The sequence below is a fragment of the Calidris pugnax genome, unplaced genomic scaffold, assembly GCF_001431845.1.
Source record: "Calidris pugnax isolate Ruff unplaced genomic scaffold, ASM143184v1 scaffold170, whole genome shotgun sequence".
NCBI classification, from domain to species: domain Eukaryota; kingdom Metazoa; phylum Chordata; class Aves; order Charadriiformes; family Scolopacidae; genus Calidris; species Calidris pugnax.
The window spans coordinates 188,768-207,579 of record NW_015090905.1 but is presented as its reverse complement, the minus strand read 5'-3'; the positions used below and the strand labels follow the sequence as shown (position 1 = coordinate 207,579).

General features: G+C 47.1%; 1 protein-coding gene across 1 annotated transcript; it reads right to left on the bottom strand.

The window, feature by feature from the left end:
* Nucleotides 1-360: 360 nt before the first annotated feature.
* Nucleotides 361-15,674, bottom strand: MBD3 (methyl-CpG binding domain protein 3). The gene is made up of 8 exons (XM_014949051.1): nt 15,494-15,674; nt 14,935-14,991; nt 11,612-11,771; nt 9,813-9,950; nt 7,035-7,125; nt 5,715-5,892; nt 4,385-4,582; nt 361-2,256 (listed from the first exon to the last, which is right to left on the bottom strand). Exons 1-7 carry the CDS (start codon nt 15,505-15,507, stop codon nt 4,390-4,392), a joined length of 831 nt encoding a protein of 276 aa, XP_014804537.1. The 5' UTR covers nt 15,508-15,674; the 3' UTR covers nt 361-2,256; nt 4,385-4,389.
* Between the last annotated feature and the right edge of the window lie 3,138 nt (nt 15,675-18,812).

Below are 18,812 nucleotides of genomic sequence, written 5' to 3'. Positions count from 1 at the left end.
CAGAACGAGATTGCCACGGTGAACAGAACCCCTCCAACTTGGGGTTCCCCCAAGTTGGAGGGGTTCTGTTCACCGTGGCAATCTCGTTCTGCTGGAGTTGACTCAAAGGACCATATCGGCAATTCCCCCGTTGGACGGGACACCCTGGCAGCCCTAAGAGGAGGACACAGGGCACTTTGCTGCAAGAACAAACCAGTTTTCCACAAGCTTCACTCCGTATCCCCCTCAGTGGGTCCCAAACACCCAGACCCAACTCTCCCAACAGAGCCCACGGCACGAACGCAGCAGCGACTCCGCCGAAATAACTGGAAGGGGCAGAGCACAAAACCGCAGGCGGGGGCTCGAGGCAGACTAAAAGAATCTCTGTTTTGTGAGAAACATTTAATTCAACACAATGAATTACAGGAGGACAGATTTACAGAATAATAACCGTAACAGACTGTTCAAAAAGGAAAAATAGTTGTCACTGGCTGCGGTACCAGGTAAGGTTCCCCAAAGCGAGACCCGGTAGAGCAGCGGCAAAGTACAAGCCAGTCTTCTCACAGTACTCCACATGAGCAGTATCAAAGAGTTTCCTACTTTCAAATCTTTAAGAAAAAGAGTTAATACAGTATCGAACGCTTTGGCATGGGATATTCTTCAAGGAGCTTAAACCTACTCGCTCTCTAAGCTGAACTACTCCCCCAGGCTGGTTCTGCCCCCGGTCCCCGTGTCGCTGCTCATCCTCCTCACCTGATAAAGGCTCTGGGAGCTACTTTCTTCCCCAAGTGTTGGGATACCAACAACCTGTACAATTGGTCAGTGGCAGGATATTTAATCCACCACTTTATACTCTCAGCTGAGATGTCCACGCATGAACTACGCAAGGGATACCCTAAAACTAAAATAACTTTTGCAACTTAGTCAACACGTTCTCCAAACTATAAGCTCTCGTCTCCTTCCCCTCTCCCCATCCCCCTCCTCAGATAAATCCATTTTTTAGCCCCAAGTTACCCCAATATGCTCACTGATGTACTAGAAGAGACTGAGGAATCAACCAAGGTACCCATGGTGAAGCCAAATACTTATAAACACATTAAGGCAAGTTTCACATCATTTCGGTTTTGGACACAAAATGCTGGTCACTTCACTGCACATGCAAATAAGAAAGATTTAATACTCAATAAAAAGTTTTAAATTCGTTTGTTTTTTTTTTTTTTTTTAGATATCAATTATAGAAAAATCAACCTTTTTCCTTTCTTGTTTTAAAAGAGGTCCGAACATTACTGCACAGGAAAGCAGATGTGTAGACACACCTATGGAATGGATCCCCTTCCCTCCACACACACGGAGACAGAGGTCGGGGTTCTTGGCACCAGAAGAGAAAGGAGGAAGTTTTTTTTCCTCATTGTCAGTCAGAAATGAGTCATCCTTCCATCCCCAGTTGAGAAGGTCCTTCTGATTGGACTTAAACCAAAGGGAAATATACCACAGGGCGGGTATATTTATCTTCCAAACCCTACTCGGCTACGCTCGGACAGACACACAACTCCGTATCAAAAACGTGCACGGCTGGAACTAGCTAAAAAAAAACACCTGATTGCCATTGATGTAAGACCAATTCCTCGAGTGTAACTTCCCCCAACTAATCAAAACCTTGGGTGGAAGAGGCACCGGCAGGTCGTCTCCGAGACTACGCTTCCAAGACCAATGTGGTCTTGCGAGGAAAAGGGAACTCTGTGACCCGAGGTGAGAGATGGAATGACAATCCAGGACGTGAAACGACCTCCCTACAGTCGGTACAAAGAGGAGCCTACAGCAGAGTAGCCAAGGAGTGAAACAGCATCTCTCCGACTTGCCTCAGAGAGAAAATTGTTTCCGTGGGTCATTGTTAAAGGTACTTTGATAAAAAAGCTTAAAAACATATCACCTATCACTGACCCACACAAAAAAAAAGAGACAGGAAATTTGGTTCCTAGTATTTTCCCTCCCACTATTTTATATTCCTTTATTCCCTCCCGCTTTTGCATTCCCCGATTACCCTACCCCGTTAAAAAAAAGGAGGGGGGAGTAGAGTTTAGTCAAGTTCCATCTTCAAGACTACCCAGCAATGAATGAACCATCAGCTTCTCAACGTTTCCTGAAGTGTGTACATCAAAACTCATAGGTATAAGTCGGATCGGTGGTGCAATTGGCTTCGCAGACACTCTTGGCTTTGAAAATTGTTGTGCTGACCCTGCTGATAGGGTTTATACTGGGAATTCTTAGATGGAACTCCCTGGAAGAAAGAGGAAAAAAAGACCTTGTAAGTCAGTAAGAACTTTTTTTTTGGATCTTTATACCAAGTGAGCCTTTAAAAGAACAAAGCCAGAACTGATCCATTTCATTATCTCCTGGTTTTCACCTTCAGAACGTTTGCTCTGCTTCTTTGGTGTTGCCAGCCTTGCAGCAGACAGGAATGTGAGATATTCACTGTCCAAATAAAGGTACCGTTAGTGAGGTGGGAAAACAGGAATATAGAAAGAGCCCAGAGAGAAGATGGGATTTCCCAAAGGCCACACAGATTTCATGTTATAATCAACCTTCCAGCTTGAAGCTTTGCTGAACATAAATCTCTATTCCTTGTACCCAAAATACAGCTGCTGCTCCCTCCAAAGGGGCTTTTCTTCTGCTATTCATCCTAAAAAGTCTTTTTTTCCCCCCTTCACATTCCCGATTCTTGCCTCCCAGGCTCTGGAGTCTACATAATGAAGCACCCAGGGTATTGGCTACCCCAGCTCAGTGACAGAACACTAATTGCTTTTCTTAGGCTAAACGTAGAATGATCAAAAATTAAAATCGGCGAGTTCTGTTTTCATAGAATCATAGGATTGTCTGGGTTGGAAGGGACCTTTAAGATCATCGAGTCCAACCATCAACCTAACTCTGATAAAACCCATCACTAACCCATGTCTCTAAGCACTAGGTCAACCCAGCTTTTAAATCCCTCCAGGGATGGTGCCTCAACCCCTGCCCTGGGCAGCCCATTCCAAGGCTTAATAACCCTCTTGGTGTAAAATTTTTTCCTCATATCCATCCTATGGGAAGCCCATTCCAAGGCTTCACAACCCTCTTGGTGTAAATTTTTTTCCTCATATCCACCCTACTTGGGAGCAGAGACCGACCCCCCCCTACACCCTCCTTTCAGGGAGTTGGAGAGAGCGAGAAGGTCTCCCCTCAGGGTCCTTTTCTCCAGGCACCCCCAGCTCCCTCAGCCTCTCCTCATCAGACTTGTGCTCCAGACCCCTCACCAGCTCCGTTGCCCTTCTCTGGCTTCACCTTGCCCTTCATCTCGCTGTGTGAGCCTTCTCTGGCTTCACCTTGCCCTTCATCTCACTGTGTGAGCCCCACTCAGGGTACAAGGTGCTACTGGCTGGGGTGACATCAAAGGGACACAGCGAGGAACAGCCCAGCTCCACCACCCGCTGTGGTGTCTCCACCCAGCCCAACACACAGCGTTCACTGGTGTCTGGTGACCTGGCCCTTAAATATCTACTTTTTTCTGTGTTGCTTCACGGTAACGATTCATTATTCAGAGCTATTTTGGGTTTACAAGTCAGTAAAAAATATTTCCAGTTGCACCTTTAAGAAGTTCCACTGCACGAGGGAAAGTCAGACACATGCCTGAAAAGCAGCAGCGAGCCCTCGGTGGTACCTTTAAGGGCTGCACGATGTAAAGACACATTTCTGTAAATCCTGTAGTTGCTGTTGTTAAACGACCTTCAACTTTTCAGATGTTTCGGAATTTTTAATATATATATGTTCTTCTCTTACTTTCAGTTTATCAATTCCCACCACATATAAAGCTTTTTAGCTGTTTCCATCTTTTGATGATTGGGTTGCCTTTTTCTAAATTTCTTCATATATTATTTTTTAAAACATTAAAATTTTAAAAAAAACCATAAACGTGCCCTCTAATGTACCCTGCAAGAAAATGGGTACTAAAATGCAAAAGTGAGAGAAAAAGGCAGGTGGGGGGAGAAATTGAGTCCATCAAACAGCTCCTGTCCTTTCTGCCCACAGTGGTAGGAAGTAATAAATAAATACATAGGGGGGAAAAGTTGACATCACAAGACACATTTTTAAGAACTGATCCACTTCCAAGACTGAATCCTTGAAGCACTTACACACACGTTCTGGCAACACAATTAGCCCATCTGATATGAGGTGCAGAGCACTCTGTGACACTCACCAGACACCCCATCTATCAAAATATTCGATTATCTCCTGAAAGCACTGCTCCCACACCTTCACATGTGCATGCTAAAAAGCAAAAATTACTCAATATATACTAAGATTCCTCCTGAAAACATTTGTGCCTTCAATGAAGTAGAGTTTAAGGTGAGAAAGGACGCTGTCCCGTTACCTGGACTATACATTCTCCATCTCCTGGTCATGGTCCTGCTCCTCCTCCTCTTCTTCCTCTTCTCCTTCTTCCTCCCCTCCTTCTTTCTCTGAAGGAGCTTCCCCATCTCTGGCTATTTCCTCCACGTGGGCGAGCATGTCGGCCATCAGGGCCTCCTCCAGCCTCTTCCGCACCTGCTGCACCAGCTCCTCTTGCTTCCTGCCCCAAATTAACGAAGAATGACATTAATCCCTAAATCTGCCTCTCCCAAGGGAAGGGAACCTTAAATCCCTCCTCCAGGAGGTCGGGCAGACAAACACAGCTTTGAAAAGACCTCTAAAAGAGCTGCCTCACAAAAAACTTGCCCGGAATTATAGTATAAGTGAAGCTGAAGGAAACACTTTAAAAAGTTGTCCGATATTTTCTATTAAAAGTCCCCAGCATTGATTGTACCATTTTTAATTTGGGCTGAAATTTGCCTCATCTAGGAGCTGACTCAAGACTTACTTATTTTATTTGTAGTTCCTAGTACTAATATTAATTTAAACAAGAAAAAGTCAGCCTGCCCTGCTCAGCTTTCCAAAAATGAGACTGGAGAAAATTAAGCCTCTGACCACTTCAATCTTTCTGCTCATTCTCCTTTTGAGTCACAACCTTAAATTTTACAGCTCCTTTTCTGGCAAAGTCATAGTAAAGTAAAGAAGTGATCAACAATCTGTGGCTCACGGGACCCCTATTCCCTCTCAGGCACCAGAAATCATAATATTATGAACAACAGCTTCGTGTAACAATTTTTTTCAACTCTACTGATTAAAGCAGCACTTCAGCAAGTCATAGTGCTCTGTGAGATATGGAGAGGTGGGGGGTTCAGCCTGGAGAAGAGAAGGCTCCGGGGAGACCTTGGAGCCCCTTCCAGTCCCTAAAGAAGGGGGGCTCCAGGAAAGCTGGGGAGGGACTCTGGATGAGGGAGGGGAGCAATGGGACGAGGGGGAAGAGTTTTAAGCTGAAAAAGGAGAGATTGAGGTTAGATATTGGGAAGAACTTGTTTATTTTGAGGGTGGTGAGAGCCTGGCCCAGGTTGGCCCGAGAAGCTGTGGCTGCCCCATCCCTGGAGGGGTTCAAGGGCAGGTTGGAGGGGGCTTGGAGCAACGTGGTGTGGTGGGAGGTGTCCCTGCCCAGGGCAGGGGGGGGACACTGGGTGGGTTCTGAGGTCCTTTCCAACTCAAACCAATCTGTGATTCTATATTTAAAGTTTCCATTGAAAAATTCAAATTAAAAAAGCACCGGGGCGTCACTGTTTTACCACAAGATGCCTCGTTCCAAGACAGTATGCGATATTTGCAATTAATACCTAATATCTTCATCTGTCACCATAAAGGCTTTGCAGAGGGGCTGGGAGGTGTTCAGCCAAACCCCGGGATTCTTCTCCACGGCGGCAGAGAGCTGCCCGGTGATGGGCATGGTGCTGGTGTGCAGGGCACTGGCGATGGCCGAGAGGAGGGTCTCATCAGTGCAACCCGGTCCAACCCCTGCCAGAGGGAGGAGAAGCCACAATCAGCATCGCACAAGGCAAAAGACAGCGGATCAGGACAACAGGCATCATTTAAATTTTAATCATAGAATCATCTAGGTTGGAAGAGACCCTTGGGATCATCGAGTCCAACCATCTCCCCTACTCTACAAAGTCCTCCCCTACACCATGTCCCTCAGCACTGCATCTAAACACAGCCAGGGACGGTGACTCCACCCCCTCCCTGGGCAGCCTGTTCCAATGCCCGACCACTCTTTCAGTGAAAAAATTCCTTCCTAATGTTCAATCTAAACCTCCCCTGTTGGAGCTTGAAGCCGTTCCCTCTCGTTCTGTCACTAATTACCTGTGAGAAGAGACCAGCACCAACCTCTCTACAGTGTCCTTTCACGAAGTTGTAGAGAGTGGCAAGGCCAGAGGGAGGAGAAGCCACAATCAGCATCACACAAGGCAAAAGACAGCAGATCAGGACAAGAGGCATCATTTAAATTTCAATGGCAAAGCACCTACTGTCATTTAGAAAGCCAACACAGTGTAAATCTCAGTCCTATACACTCGAATCCTCTACAACTTTCTCTGAGGTTATTTAAGCCTAGATCAATTCCTCTTTCTGTTACACAAAAATAAACAACCAAAAAAACCCAAACCAATTAGGAATGGAAGATATTTCCATTCTGCTTCTGGAAAATAAAAAAAAAACAAACAAAAGAATAAGCCAAGTCCTCTACAACTTTCTCTGAGGTTATTTAAGCCTAGATCAATTCCTCTTTCTGTTACACAAAAATAAACAACCAAAAAAACCCAAACCAATTGGGAATGGAAGATGTTTCCATTCTGCTTCTGGAAAATAAAAAAAAAACAAACAAAAGAATAAGCCAAGAAGCTTTGCTTCAGCGGGAAGATATTTCCATTCTGCTTCTGGAAAATAAAAAAAAAAACAAAAGAATAAGTCAAGAAGCTTTGCTTCAGCATCCCCTCAGGACACAGAGCCACTCAGGGATGGCACTAACAGCTCCCTGTGAAGCTGGAAGGCTCCACAGCACTGGGACCACTGGAGAAGGAGAGGGTCAGGCACAGGACCTTCAGGTCACGGCTGACTGGTATCAAAATGCCCCCCTGGAGTTCAGGGCAGACCCCGATTACCTTGTAAACCTTTCGGAAGGTCCATCGTTTTCACCAGCTCCTCCGCGATGTCGAAAGCGTTCAGTCCACTTAATTTCTTCTCCCAGAAGAGCTGACATCAAAGGAAAGTGTTTATTAGCACAAAGCAGAGCAATGGAACTGACAACTACACAAAGCACCTGCTTCTTCTCAGTGCTGACTGTCAGGAGAAGGAAGAATTCAGCTGCCACGTTTGATGGCAGGGAACAACCCTCATCACCAACCAGCTCCACCGCTCCGTCCTGACATGACTGGAGAGAGGTGGGGATTGGTCTCTTCTCCCAAGGAACAGGTGATGGGACAAAAGGAAACGGCCTCAAGTTGCACCAGGGGAGGTTCAGATTGGAGATTAGGAAAAATTTTTACACTGAAAGGGTTATTAAACCTTGGAATGGGCTGCCCAGGGAAGGGGTTGAGACACCATCCCTGGAGGTGTTCAAAAGATGGGTTGATGTAGTGCTTAGAGACATGGGGTAGTGATGGGGGGGGTTCTTTTGTATGGTTTTCTTTCTTCTTTTTTGTTTTTAAACCAGAGTTAGGTTGATGGTTGGACTAGATGATCTTAAAGGTTCCTTCCAACCTAGACGATTCTATGATTCCTTGGAAAAGACTTTCTTTTCTTCCAGGGACTGATATTTTCACTCCTCCTGATTAGATACCAGAAGAACTTGTTTGGTGTGAGGGTGGTGAGAGCCTGGCCCAGGTTGGCCAGAGAAGCTGTGGCTGCCCCATCCCTGGAGGGGTTCAAGGGCAGGTTGGAGGGGGCTTGGAGCAACCTGGTGTGGTGGGAGGTGTCCCTGCCCAGGGCAGGGGGTGGCACTGGGGGGGCTTTAACCTAAACCATTCTACAATTCTATGAAAACGAAATATATAAACCAATATATGTATATATATTATACATACACAATATTTTTTACATCTACATACACACAAATCTCTCTCCAGCCCAGTGTTTTGCACATCAATGTCACACCTTTCATAGAATCATAGAATGGTTTGGGTTGGAAGGGACCTCAAAGATCATCGAGTCCCAACCCCCCTGCCCTGGGCAGGGACACCTCCCACCAGACCAGGTTGCTCCAAGCCCCATCCAGCCTGGCCGTGAACCCCTCCAGGGATGGGGCATCCACGATCTCCTTGGGACCTGTTCCAGTGTCTCACCACCCTCACAGGAAAGAATTTCTCCCTAATATCTAATCTAAATCTCCCCTCTTCCAATTTAAAACCGTTCCCCCTTGTCCTGTCCCTGCACTCCCTGACAAAGAGTCCCTCCCCAGCTCTCCTGTAGCCCCTTCAGATATTGGAAGGCTGCTCGAAGGTCTCCCCGGAGCCTTCTCTTCTCCAGGCTGAACAACCCCAGCTCCCTCAGCCTGTCTTCATAGCAGAGGTGCTCCATCCCTCTGATCATCTTCATGGCCCTCCGCTGGACCCGTTCCAGCAGATCCATGTGCTTCCTGTGTTGAGGACTCCAGAGCTGGACACAGTGCTCCAGGTGGGGTCTTTAGTGTCCTCTTTTATTGTCTGAGCTGGCCAAGGGGATAACAGGAATAGCAACAAAACTGGGAACGCACCTGCTCTGCTTCCTTAGCAAACCATGCAAAAACTCTACCAACCTGGTTAAAAAAACCCATTACCACAAAACCCCAACCACCAAAAAACCAGCCCAACTCCATTTCAAATAGAATCTAACTCTTCAGGAAGGCAGTTTTTAAGTCTGCAGAAAGGTTTTCAGTGTGAGGTGGGTAGTTTATAAAGGTATTTTTAAATTTTATTGAAATCCCTTTCCTTCTTGGAATGATATATTTTAATTCCACCAGCCCTGCAAGAGTTTAAAATGCACTGATAATTGATACTGATGACGGCACCTGAACAGACTAACGAAGCTGAACATCTTGTTTCCAGAAGGCACAAAGATGGACTCGCTGCAGGGGAGCGCTCGCAGCGTCCCCGGGTGAGCTCTGTGGAGGCTGCCAGGGCTGGGGGACGTTAATGACATTCCAAAGGCTGCTTTGAACAGGAACATCTCACTTTACCAGTGCCCAGCTTCAAAGCCATCCTGTCCCAAGCACACCTTTTGCGTCCTTTCACCAGACAAAAACAAGCTGAAAGATCTTCTTTAATTTTGGTGGATTCTCTTGTTTGCAAATGCGCAGTACAGTAAGAAAAACGTGTTGATTTTGTACCAATAATGACATTCCAAGTGAATTTATGACCTTATTCCCCTCCAGGTAGGGTTAACTACGAATGATAAATGCATCTGAAGGTTGTACCATCCCTCGCACCGCATCACAAACACCTCCTTGTACGTGGTCTGTGCCCAGACAGGGATTTCTCAAAACACAGAATTCTTCTACAATTGGAACGTTTGACAGTGACTCTAATTACAATGCAAATGGCCCCTGAAGCGGTGACGGTGTCTGTCAAAATTTGTAGATAATACTTAATTTCAGCATTAAGGAAATGAAGGCTTAACTACAACAGAATTGTAATCCAAACAAAGGCTGGAGCCTGGTTATAAAACACAGTGCAGGCAGCGTATTAAATATATATGGAATATATATATATATATAAAAATATATATTGGAAATGGGCTTTGTTGGGATTTCAAAAGCTGGGAGCACTGAAACTTACCGTTTCTGAAATATCAGAGACTTCAAACTGCCAGGGACTGTTTGTTCAGCATCACAAATTTAAAATTTTGGGACACCCCACCCCAGCCAGCAGCAAACCCAGGAGTTTCTCCCAAGCCCGAAGCCTCACCTGCCGGGGCTGGTCCACGGCTTTCTGAGGGTCACTCTTCACCTTATTGCTGGGGTGGTTTGTGATCTTGGTGACGGGCTGCTTGAATATGGAGGCCGTCTGTCGGACGGGCAGCGCCGTGTTCAGATCGGGCTTGCCCTGCACATTTCAAACAGAAGGAGGGTGGGGAAAAAAACCCCCCCACAAATGTTTTCAATTTGCTAAAATGCTACTACATAGATATGTACAGTGGGGAAAAAGAAGAGCTGGTGGACTCAAAAAATTGTCTGATCTCAAACTACACGAGTTAGAGTGCTAAAAAGGTGTAATTACATCCAAATCTTGCCTTAGACATATTAAAATTAAACTAAGTTTTCTACTCTCACATTTTACTTAACAGACCAGTCTCCTCTCACTCTAGTTTACGCACGAGGGTTTTATCTCAATTTTGACAAGTCAGGAGTCAGAACACTACACGGGCACTTTGACAAGCCACCTGCAGATCACTAAACCAGAGGATTTCGGCACAATGTCTGTAATAATTAAAAAAATCATGAAGCTGGATCTAGAGACTGTTTTATGACTCCAGAAACCGTTCTAAACCATTCCATTTAAATCCAGTTGTGGACATCAATAAGCAAATCAATGCAGCTGGAATCACGATGGCTTTTTTTACCTTTGGTTCTCAGCAAAACTCATTTTTTAAAAGGAGCTCATGGCAATTAAGTTCTCACCACACGACAGCACTTGATGTCAGTGGGAACACAGACCATTCCTCGTCCCTGAGATCCAACGAGTGAGCCTTGAAATGGCTGTAGGACACACTTTGTTCTCCAGGATGTAGACACCGTGGCTCCTTAACATATTTATTCATGAGATGTAGAAAAGATGTATTCAGGACAAATAGAATTCTGAATTATCCGAGTGCTAATCCATTTATAAGCCAATTCATACATTTATTGAAAGGTTTGGGTGGAATTTTCATCTGAGGAGATGGGTGTTAGCCTGGGTCTCTGCAGCAAGGCATCTTTCTTTTAAAATATGACTGTGGCACCTTGTGCTGAGCAAATGTTCCAGTCACTCCAACGATGATGATTCGGGACAGGTTGACATATTTAGAAAATAAGCATTATTTTCCATATTTAATGTTTAGGTGCATAGATATAAGCTTTTGGGTTCTGAAAAAGCTTTTAGCATCTGATCAAGATAGTTAAGAACAACTTGAGCCAATGTATCCACAGGCAGCGTATCAACGTGGCCGTAACTTTCACTAAACCTTAATGATCAAAATTACCAGGTGCTAAAAACAGTCTCTTTTTGTTCTACAAAGAGGCCTTGTCACTCTCTTGTCTCTCCAGCTTTTTGCCCCAAATGTATCTTCTCCTTAGGTCAACCCCAAAGCTGAGACACCAGCACAGCTCCAGCCATCCCTGCTCCTCCCTCTGCCCCCAAAACCGAACCCCGGAGGGGAGCAGAGCCACAGGAGTTGGCTGGAGATGGGGGGCTCTGGAGGAGATTCTGCTGGAGAAGGCAACCTCACAGAGAGAGAAAGATGCCAACTCTCCCTCAGACCCTCCAAGCAGAGACCCAGCAGCACCACAACATTCAGCCATGGTACTGGCACTCTGGAAGAATCCAGGAATGGCAGCATTTGTCCAACACCCCGTAACGGAGATGCCGTTATCTCACACAACTCCAGCTTCACAAATTCATTACAAAACGCCTAATTTTGACGCTAGCACAGACATTGCTCAGAGATGGGTCTGGCCAGCAGAGCAGCAGAGGGAAAGGGGGAAGCTGCTGCTGCCTCTCAGCCTTACTTTGGCTTGGTTGGAACAGTCGTAGCGCATCCTCTGCCTGTTCTTGTTCATCTTATTCATCAGCATTTTCCCCGTGCGGAAGTCAAAAGTGCTGAGGTCCATGGAGCTCCCCAGGTAGCGGGCCAGCTGGGGCTTGCTTCGGAACTTCTTACCACTTGGGCTGAGACAACAACAACAACAACAAAAAAACCACAGAAAAGAAACAAGGAGGAAAAATTAAAACCCTCTGGACTTCGATACCAGCGCTCCCTGCAACTCAGGTTTTATTTCCGTCATGAAAAACAACACGAGCTGAACTTCCAGGAATGAAGCTCACACTGAAGTCTAACTGGATATTATTGCTTTGGTATCAACCCCTCCTCGTGATTACTGGGGAAGAGACAAATTAAGTGCAGAGCATGTTAAAATGTTTTTAGAGGTAAAGAGGAAGATTCAGACCAGGTATAAGTGAACAGAGCACAGTTCACACCATGGGAGATATCAGCGCTGACGGACTTATCCCTCAGTTGTCTCTAATAATAAATGCTCATTTTCAAGCATGATTTCTTCTCCCAGGAGTGTGATGTTTCACCAAACACCCTCCTCGGGCTCCTTCCCCCCCCTCCTTGGAAAGCACATTCAGGTTTCACTACAAGCTTTCGGCAGTTCTGAGCACTTAACTTCAGGGTTAGACAACAGCAAGGGGGAAGAACAGAAGGTAACTGCCGAGGAGCTGCAAAATAAAGAATTACAAAGCTTAAACCATGCAAAGATAAAGGTCAAAACTTTGGAAAACTTTCCTTTAATGGCAAAACAGAAGAGAGATTCTTTAAAAACACCTGGTTTCACATGAAAGACTAAAACCTGGCGAGCAGCACAGGTTACCCCAACTCCTCCTTGTTGGTGGTGGTTCTTTAAATAATAGCTTTAATGTTTTTAGGCATAAGGCAAAAATAAGTCAATGTGTTCTGAGTGCCGTGTAGAGCTTCACAGACAATAACCACAAAGTATTTTTTCACGTTCTCATTTAGCATTATAACAATGCCTCTTTATTCCCTTAATTTCTCTCATTTTGGTTTTCTGCATATTCCCTCTTAGTACCCATCTGGTAGAAGCTCACTCTGCAGACACCTATCATGCTAAACAGGGGCTGGTTGGGTGAAAGCATCAAAAAATGCCAGTTACCACCTCTATTTATCCATAGGGTAGGTTTAGACTGAACATTAGGAAAGAATTCTTCACAGAAAGAGTGGTCGGGCATTGGAACAGGCTGCCCAGGGAGGTGGTTGAGTCCCCATCCTTGGATGAGTTTAAGAGTCGTTTAGATGTGGTGCTGGGGGACATGGTGTAGGGGAAAACTTTGTAGAGTGGGGTTGATGGCTGGACTCTATGATCCCAAGGGTCTTTTCCAACCTAAATGATTCTATGATTTTCTCCTTTTTAAGAGCTGTTAGTAGTGGTAGAACCTTTTTTCAGTGATATTGCACAGAAGCACGGTTATCTCCTCCTCAGCCTGCAAATCCCCTCCGCTCTCCATGCAGATGCAGTGTTGGGTTTATGAGTTATCTCCTCCTCAGCCTGCAAATCCCCTCTGCTCTCCATGTAGATGCAGTGTTGGGTTTACGGTTGGACTCGATCTCAAGGGTCTTTTCCAACCAAAATAATTCCACTTAAGGTCACATCCCAGCAGCCCTCACTAACTGGTTGCCCGTCACAGGCAGCGGTGGCACCCAAGAGTCCAACGACTCAATTCAAAGCAGCTTCACAACATCCAAGTGTTGAACTTGAGATGACCAGAGGCAGCACCTGTGTTAGAGACCCTGGGCTTTCTTACTGAGGAGAGAAGTGGAGTCAACATGACTCAAACCTGCCAGAGATAAATCAACCCTAAGAAGGTTCAAACACTTTCTGAGGACAGTTGGGGCTCTGTGATTAAAGTCACCTTCTGTTATTCCTAAAGCCAGAAACACACGCTACTTGTAGCAAAGTTTCTACTTGAAGGCCAAGAATAACTTGAAATAATAAAGTTGTCACAGGATGAAAGGAAAGAAGTATTACTAACTACTGCAGTTTAAATATTTCAGCATAGACCCTGCTGGTGTCACACTGGGAAGATACTAACAACCTCTCTGGGGTCTCCTCAAAGAAAAAAAAGCCTCTTTTCATCACATTATCTGCTTCCCTGAAGCCTTTATTAGGGAAAAGGTCTGAAAAAATAGGATAAGCATAAAATTTCACTCTGAGGGTGGTGAGAGCCTGGCCCAGGTTGGGCAGAGAAGCTGTGGCTGCCCCATCCCTGGAGGGGTTCAAGGGCAGGTTGGAGGGGGCTTGGAGCAACCTGGTGTGGTGGGAGGTGTCCCTGGCCAGGGCAGGGGGTGGCACTGGGGGGGCTTTGAGGTCCCTTCCAACCCAAACCAGTCCGTGATTCTATAATTCTGTGATTTCTAGTATGGGACAGTGGCAAACCAATTAGTTTGTCGGACCGTGTATGCAAAAAAAAATAGATTAAAAAAATGCCAAACAGAAAGAACTGAAGTATAAAAAGCTCTCTAAGAACTGAGACACACGTTTAACATGAATTACACTAAAACCGAAACCTGTAAAAAGGCTCTCAGAGGACTCAAAGGTTGTGGTCACCCCCCACAGCATCTGCTTAGGAAGCTCCTGGCCCCACCTGCTCCCAAGCTGCTTATCCTGCCCCGTATCTGCTCCCCACACACCACTGCCTGGGCAGGAAAGTGTTCGTGTAAATGGCCAGTTACCAGATGGGGGAAATAATCCATCTTTGGAGGGGAGGGAGAAGAGGAGGAAACACTTCACCACTGGTTATTCCTCAGCTGGACCAGTTCACTCCAGAGCTGCACAAACACTCAGGCCAGAAGATGACACAGAGAGGAGGAATAATCAGGCAGGAGCAGAGACTAGGTCCAGACTCAAATTAGAAACCACTTTTTAGAAGTTTAAAGGGAGTCATACCCCCCTCAATCCAGAGAGAGGAATAACCAGCTCCAGCAGCTTCCAGGCCAGAGCCATCACTGCTGTCTGTGAAGCCAAGAAGAGAAACTTCTACTGTATGAAGAACATGACACTGATTCCTCTTCCAAGCTCCACAGCTCCAATTTACAGCTTAGAGTCTTAATAATTTAAAAAATAATATATTACAGTGAATTGTGCACTTAGAAGCAGAGCGTAACTTCCAGAACAACAGAGAGAGATACACTTGGAGACAGTATTTTAAATTAACATGGCCCTTCAATCTTTTTTTGTTTAGTATCTGTTGGAGTAATATTACAATGGATCTGAAAAACGGTTCAAAGTCCACATACAACTTAAAAAAAACCCACCTGAAATGACTCAGGGTCCTGTCTCTTCCCGGGGAAGCTTGGCCCAAAGGAAAGGCACTGAAATGTTCAGAAGAAAAAAAACTTTTATTCTGATTATGTCTTGAAAAAGGCAATACCGTAGCGAGGCTCTGCGGGGAAAGGGCAGAGGGGGGACAAAGCTACAGCTCAAAGGGGACAGAAAACACAGAGAGGGGGTGCTGGGGTGCTCTGGGGTCCCTCTGGGAGGAGCACACTTGGTAGGACGCAGCCATGGAGGGCACCTACAGACACCTGAGAGGGCCAAAGTGGGGGGAAACAAACAAATAAAATGGAGGGCACCTACAGACACCTGAGAGGGCTGAAGGGAGGGGAAACAAACAAATAAAATAAAAAAGAAAGGGAAAGAAAATAAAATAGCAGCCAAAACAACTAGGAAATTAAAAAAAAAAAGGAAAGAAAAAAAATAGCAGCCAAAACAACTACAAAACTCCAGCAGCAGGACTGTCTGCGGCACGTCACAAGGCACAGGGGCAGTGAAGCAGCATCTGTGAGCTCTGAGCGCCTCTAAACACTTGCGTACCCCTTAAACGCCATGAAATGTATCCCCTTCCACTCCAGAGGCTGAGCTTTGCTCTGCGCTCCTGTTTTCCACACACAAAGACTCTGGAGAGACCCAGAAAAGAGACATCTTGGTCCAAAAGCCGCAAAACCCCATCTCTTCTAAATAAACCCCAACACCGTGAGCGCTGGGCTCCCCAGTTAAAGCCTTTCCCACTCCGGGTTATGAAAAACGAGGCAACCACAAAGTTGCAAACCCTTCTACGTGCCCGTCCACCAAAAGCTCCGGGGCATTATCTGCCTGGCCCCGGCACCCACAAACCCAGCCGGGAGCAGACAGAGGGTGCTGGGACCAAACCCGAGCCTCCCCGGCTCGTTATTCCGAATTTTGGGGGCTGAAGCCCAACGCTGGCAGCCAAATCGAAGGGCCAAGGCTGCCAGGTGCCCGCTGCTCTCCATGTGCAGCCACCCTTTGTTTCCTGCCTTATATTCTTAAGGAGAGAGCGGCTGCAGGGCCGGGCCCTCCTCCCTCATTACCCGAGTCTCCTCCCCTCCGCTCTCCCCATGAAGCCTCTGCACAACTTGGAGAGCAAAGGGACAAAAGACCCAAAAAAAACCAAACCAACCCCACAAACCAACCCTGAGCGAACCCAGGCGTCGCCTGCACTTTAAAGCAAAGGAGATAGGAATAATCTGGGTTAAAAGGGCAATCGATGGCATATACCCAAAGCCTCATTTCCTCGGTGGGGGGGGAAAGGGGGGATAATGCAAAAATGTTTTTCCTTCTCGGCTGCAATGGTGCTCCCTCCTGCGCGGGGCTGGGGAGTCACAGCCCACCCCGGCTCCACTTCTCTCCCCAGCTCTGCTCCAGGTCGGGGTCCTTGGGGGGCTGCACCCCCTCCACCCCCGACACCACTTCCTAGCGAGAGATGTGTGCCCCAGGACACCTCCCTGGCTGCCACCACGAGTCCCCATCTCTCCAGCATCTTCACGTTATCCCTGGTCTGTGGTCCCACGCTCCCACAGCCCCCCCCCCCCCCCGACACCACTTCCTAGCCAGAGATGCGTGCCCCAGGACACCTCCCTGGCTGCCACCACGAGTCCCCATCTCTCCAGCATCTTCACGTTATCCCTGGTCGGTGGTCCCATGCTCCCACAGCTCGGTTGCCCCGGGACAGGCCAGCACGGAGACACCGGTGGCTCTCATCGGTGTGAAAAACCAAGAGAAGCTCCTCCAGCTCCCACAGCCCACCCCACATCCCCACCCCTCCATGTGGTGGCATCTCCTCATCCCACCAGCCCTGGGGGACCGAGCTGGGCCAAGCAACACTTCTGTGCCAGGGGCAGGCTGTAAGGGATGCTCCCAGCCCCGCAGGGCAACTGGCTTCTCTTCGTTCAGTAACTTGGGCTCCAACCACAAAAAAAACCCCTCAAAACCCCCCAACTTTGATACATCCAAAATCTCTCCCAGTTTCCAGCAGCACCTCAGCACCAAACAAGAACCCCAGCGCAGTCCTGGAACACAGGGAGGAGCCCAAACAGAACCAGTCATTTTAATAAGACTCATCTCAAGCATCACAAGAGCTTCCCTGAGGAGCTGCAGGTAAAATAGAACAACCAGAAAGAGCAAAGTATGTTCTCAGTAAAAGCATTCTCCCCCACATTTTTTTGGGGGAGGGGAAAAAAAAGTAAACAGACCAAAATATACGTGGAGGGGGCGTTAAAAACCTTTTCTTCCACTTTTTACAGAGGTGCTGCATAGGTAAGAAATTCACAGCAAAATCAGCTTCACCCAAGAGATCTGTTAAGTTTTCCAGATGGCGATGCCCGCAACTCCTTGAAGCAGAGACAAACAGCGGTCCCAAACTTCTCAGACACTTGGTCATCAGCAGAAAAATGCCGTGAAGCAAAGCCACACAAAGCTGCACTGAATTCTCCTTCCCCCAGGTGAGACCACTGAGTTTGAACAGAGCCTTTGTAGCCAAAACTCTCTCAAAGACAACCCGCCACTTTCACAAAATCCCTGATACGCCTTCCTGGACCCTTCTCCAATCCTTCCCAAAAGCCCATGTCCCTGCACGCCTCCTGCTTGCTCTGAATTTGGCTGATGAGCCCCACCACGGCGCCCAGAGACCCTCTTGGGTTTCCCAACTCTCAAGCCACAGGCAGACGAGAGAGAACAGTCTTCAGTTAAAAACCATTCTGCACAATCAACAGCTGGTAAAAGCATGAGGTTTCAGAGTGTTTGTATAAATTTGCTCAGTGAATTACACCTCGAGGAGGGTTTAATTTCCAGCAACTGGGCTGTGAGATCCACATCTCACGGGCTGAACACACTCGGGCACAACCCATTTGTCTCGTCGCCCGAAGCAGAGCTCCCATTCCACAGAAACCTTGGTGCTGCTGGCGCTCGGGGCGACAAGAGGAAAACTCCAAAAAGAAAGCTCAGTAGCCCTAAAAAATGGTTGGGAAAAGCAGTCACTGCCCCCCCATACCGCTGATCGCCCGGGCTCAGCGTTAATTCTCAAGGCTGGTGATTGCACGTGAGGGTGCTCACTCCCAAACCCTGCACGCAATTTGCCACAAACACCTACAGCATCCGCACGCTCAGGGGTGGGCCAACAAAAAAATCATCCGGGTGAACACCAGGCAGAAATAGCCGAGGTATTAATAAATCACCACACACGTATTTTCTACTCCGAGGTAAAGCAAAATGCAACAGGAACCAAAAATTAAGGCAGCAGGGCCCCATTATACCTTTGATCTCTGTCCAAACTGATAGAAAGGGAAAAATCCATTATAACTCGGGCATAAAAATTTGCTCCTTAATTCTCTCTCCTCCCCTCTTTTTTTTAACTTCGGCTCCGAGACCGCAACTTTACAAATAAAATAAGTTCTTGGAAAAAAACTGGGAGCCTTTCAGCCTCTCCAGCTGCTGCCGGTGGGCTTTTTCTCCACTCCCAGCCGCGGCGGCGGAGCCGGCACTTCCAGCTTTTGGGCTTCTCAGGGCCGGTGGTATCGGCTGGTTCAACTCAGGGGAGCAGAGCAGGCTTTTCTCACAGCCTTAATCTGATTTGGTTTTGTTTTTTTTCTTTTAAATAAATAAATAAGTTAATAAAATGAAAGCTAACACGTGCGGAAGCCCATCGCGGATGTTTCACCGAGGAGAAAGGCCGGGTGAGGACACCTGGGGCTCCGCTCGTAGGTGGGACCCCCGTCCCCCGAGGGACCCACGTCCCGCAGCCCGGGGGCTGCCGTGGTGGGGGCAGGAAGGATCCATCTGGCCCACCTACAGCCCTGCGAGACACACCGCGGTATTAATAGCCCTCCTGCGGGAGCAA